This window comes from Dipodomys spectabilis, unplaced genomic scaffold, assembly GCF_019054845.1.
Source record: "Dipodomys spectabilis isolate Male_0828 unplaced genomic scaffold, ASM1905484v1 ptg000197l, whole genome shotgun sequence".
NCBI classification, from domain to species: Eukaryota; Metazoa; Chordata; class Mammalia; order Rodentia; family Heteromyidae; genus Dipodomys; species Dipodomys spectabilis.
Genome location: NW_024870874.1, coordinates 8,664,921 through 8,668,112, shown reverse-complemented (window position 1 = coordinate 8,668,112; position 3,192 = coordinate 8,664,921). Strand labels below are relative to the sequence as shown.

At 39.4% G+C, this 3,192-nt stretch overlaps 1 protein-coding gene across 1 annotated transcript; it reads left to right on the top strand.

The window, feature by feature from the left end:
* Positions 1-734: 734 nt before the first annotated feature.
* Positions 735-2,644, top strand: LOC122121801 (ectonucleoside triphosphate diphosphohydrolase 5-like). The gene is given in 2 exon segments (XM_042695972.1): positions 735-931; positions 933-2,644. Coding segments are annotated over 2 exon segments (1,440 nt in total). The 5' UTR covers positions 735-857; the 3' UTR covers positions 2,299-2,644.
* Positions 2,645-3,192: the final 548 nt, after the last annotated feature.

The window sequence follows — 3,192 nt, the reverse complement described above, 5'->3', positions numbered from 1 at the left end:
TTGTCTGTCTTTCCAAAATATTGAATGAAACCTATCAGTCTATCTACATCTTTTAGCCTAATCATATAAAACAGTGCCTTCAAAATATTTTTATTCCATAGGTATAAAATTACATTATACAGGCCGGTGCCGGTGGCTCATGCCTGTAATCCTAGCTACTCAGGAGGCTGAGATTTGAGGATCTCGGTTCAAAGACAGCCCTGGCAGGAAAGTCCATGAAACTCTTCTCTCCAATAAACCACTCAGAATACCATAAGTGGTGCTGTGGCTCCAGGGGTAGAGCACTCATCTTGAGCTGAAGATCTGAGAGACAGTACCCAGGCCCAGAGTTCAAGCCCATGACCGACAAAAAATAAAAAAATAAGTAAATAAATAAAATTACATTATACATATTTTTGTAAATAACTAACAGTATATTGTTAAAGAAATAAGCCTATAGTAAGTAAATATTTAAAAATTTTGAAAAGCTGAAAATTCTTGAATTCAAATTTTTACTCAGAGTAAAAAAGTTGTCAAGTAATTATGAGAAAAATGGTAGGAAAAGTAGATAATTTACATAGCTTTTAAAAGCTTATAAGTATTTATAGAGAATTCATAGAGTACTTTTGTTTATCTTAAAACCTTAGGAAAACTTCCTTCTAACAGAACAAATGAACAAATTAAATAACAAAATTATTTTCTCAAAAGTTCAGAATTGTGGCCACCACCGCCGCCGCGCGGGTGGTGGAGCAGAGATCACTCCGAAGGGCGGCTGGCGGGTGGCCGCGCAGGGGCAACACGTCGTGCATTTTCATAGTTCCTGACCAACATAGAAATGTGGAGTATCTTGGCTGAATCGTCATGAAGGCAAGACCATCATGGTTCTGCCACTACAGGAGTGTGAGCAGCATTGCTTCTGCAACAAAGCCTTGAGTCATTGCATCTTGGGAAGAGATGGCTGCTTCCTGGGGCACTATCATTTTCATGCTGGTGATACCCTGTGTTTGCAGTACTGTCTTCTACAGAGACCAGCAGACATGGTTTGAGGGTGTCTTCCTGTCTTCTATGTGCCTCATCAATGTCAGTGCCAGCACCTTGGATGGAATTATGTTTGATGCAGGGAGCACTGGAACTTGAATTCATGTTTACACATTCGTGCAGAAAATGCCAGGACAGCTTCCAATTCTGGAAGGAGACATTTTTGATTCTGTGAAGCCAGGACTTTCTGCTTTTGTAGATCAACCTAAGCAGGCTGCTGAGACTGTTCAAGGGCTCTTAGAGGTGGCCAAAGATTCAATCCCTCGAAGTCACTGGGAAAGGACACCAATGGTCCTGAAGGCCACAGCAGGACTACGCTTACTGCTGGAAAAGAAAGCCCAGGCTCTACTATTTGAGGTAGAAGAGATCTTCAAGAAGTCACCCTTCCTGGTCCCAGATGACAGTGTTAGCATCTTGGATGGATCCTACCAAGGCATATTAGCCTGGGTTACTGTGAATTTCCTAACAGGTCAGCTCCATGGCCATGGCCAGGAGACCATGGGGACCCTGGACTTGGGGGGAGCCTCTACCCAAATCACATTCTTGCCCCATTTTGAGAAAACCCTGGAACACACCCCTCAAGGCTACTTAACTTCCTTTGAGATGTTTAACAGTACTTTTAATCTCTATACACATAGTTACTTGGGATTTGGATTGAAAACTGCAAGACTAGCAACACAGGGAGCCCTGGAGACAGAAGGGATTGAAGGACATACCTTTCCAAGTGCCTGTTTACCAAGGTGGTTGAAAGCAGAATGGATTTTTGGGGGTGTGAAATACCAGTATGGTGGCAGCCAAGACTGGGTGATGGGCTTTGAGCCCTGCTACGCTGAACTGCTGAGATTGGGGCAAGGCAGACTTCATCAGCCAGAGGAGATCAAGAGAAAATCCTTCTATGCCTTCTTTTACTATTATGATCGAGCTGCTGACACACACATGATTGATTATGAAAAAGGAGGTGTTTTAAAAGTTGAAGATATTGAAAGAAAAGCCAGAGAAGTTTGTGACAACCTGAAAAGCTTTACGTCAGTCAGTTCTTTCTTATGCATGGATCTCAGCTACATCACAGCCTTGTTAAAAGGTGGCTTTGGCTTTGCAGACAGCACTCTCTTACAGCTCACAAAAAAAGTGAACAACATAGAGACCGGCTGGGCCTTGGGGGCCACCTTTCACCTGTTGCAGTCTCTGGGCATCTCCCACAGAGGCCAAATCCCCTCAAGTCTGTATTTACTCTTTTTAAGGGAAGGAGAGAAGCGCAGTTCAGTTTCCAGGCTAGTGTGAGGATAGCCTGTACTAAAGCCCAGAAACTGGTTTTATGAAGAAGGGGCTTTTTATACATGGATTGTGCCCTGGAGCCTAGAGATTTAGGTTTAATTTTATACATCTAATGTGAATTGTTACCTAACCATTTTGGGGTACATAGCTGGCACTAAAGTCTTGATTCTTTGTGTGTTACAAAGAATCTGTGAGCAAAACAAAACAAAACAAAACAAAACAAAAAACAATTTTGGAACTCACTTAGCCTTGGAGAACTTAGGGTCCGGTTCCCCGGGAACCAAAGAAAAATCTCATTCCAACCCTTATATTGCCTCCTTCTTTTGAACATTTAAATTTTCCTCTTAGATGCAAAATTAGTTCAATCACATGACCGATCAATACAAGTATGTATTTTTCTTCATCCTCCATTGTCTGTATCCCCTTAAGAGAAAAAAAACTGGAAAAAAAAAAAAAGTTCAGAATTGCTGACAGCTGAGACTTTCAGAAAACTAAAGTTTCACCATATTTTTCTTCTTTTGCTCTTAAGAAAACATTTCCAAAGAAATAATATACTCCGTGTATATGAGCAATATTTATATTAATATTATAATACATTGAGAATCATATATTTATTTTAGAACAATATGTATTACCATTATTTGTATATGTCTGTTCTGCATTTGAATTAATTGACATCTTGTAACTCACAATAAAATTCTGTGAACTAATTAGTACATTTATTATTATTTCAAAAAGTAAAAATCACATATAGCTCTAACAGAGGTGTATTCAAGAAAAAATGCCTACATAAATATCATTCAAAATATTGCTTTAATAAATTTTTAGCCCAAAGACTATGAACATACATTAAAAAAAAACAGTAGCAACATATATGTTCTATCAGAAAAGAAAATTAAA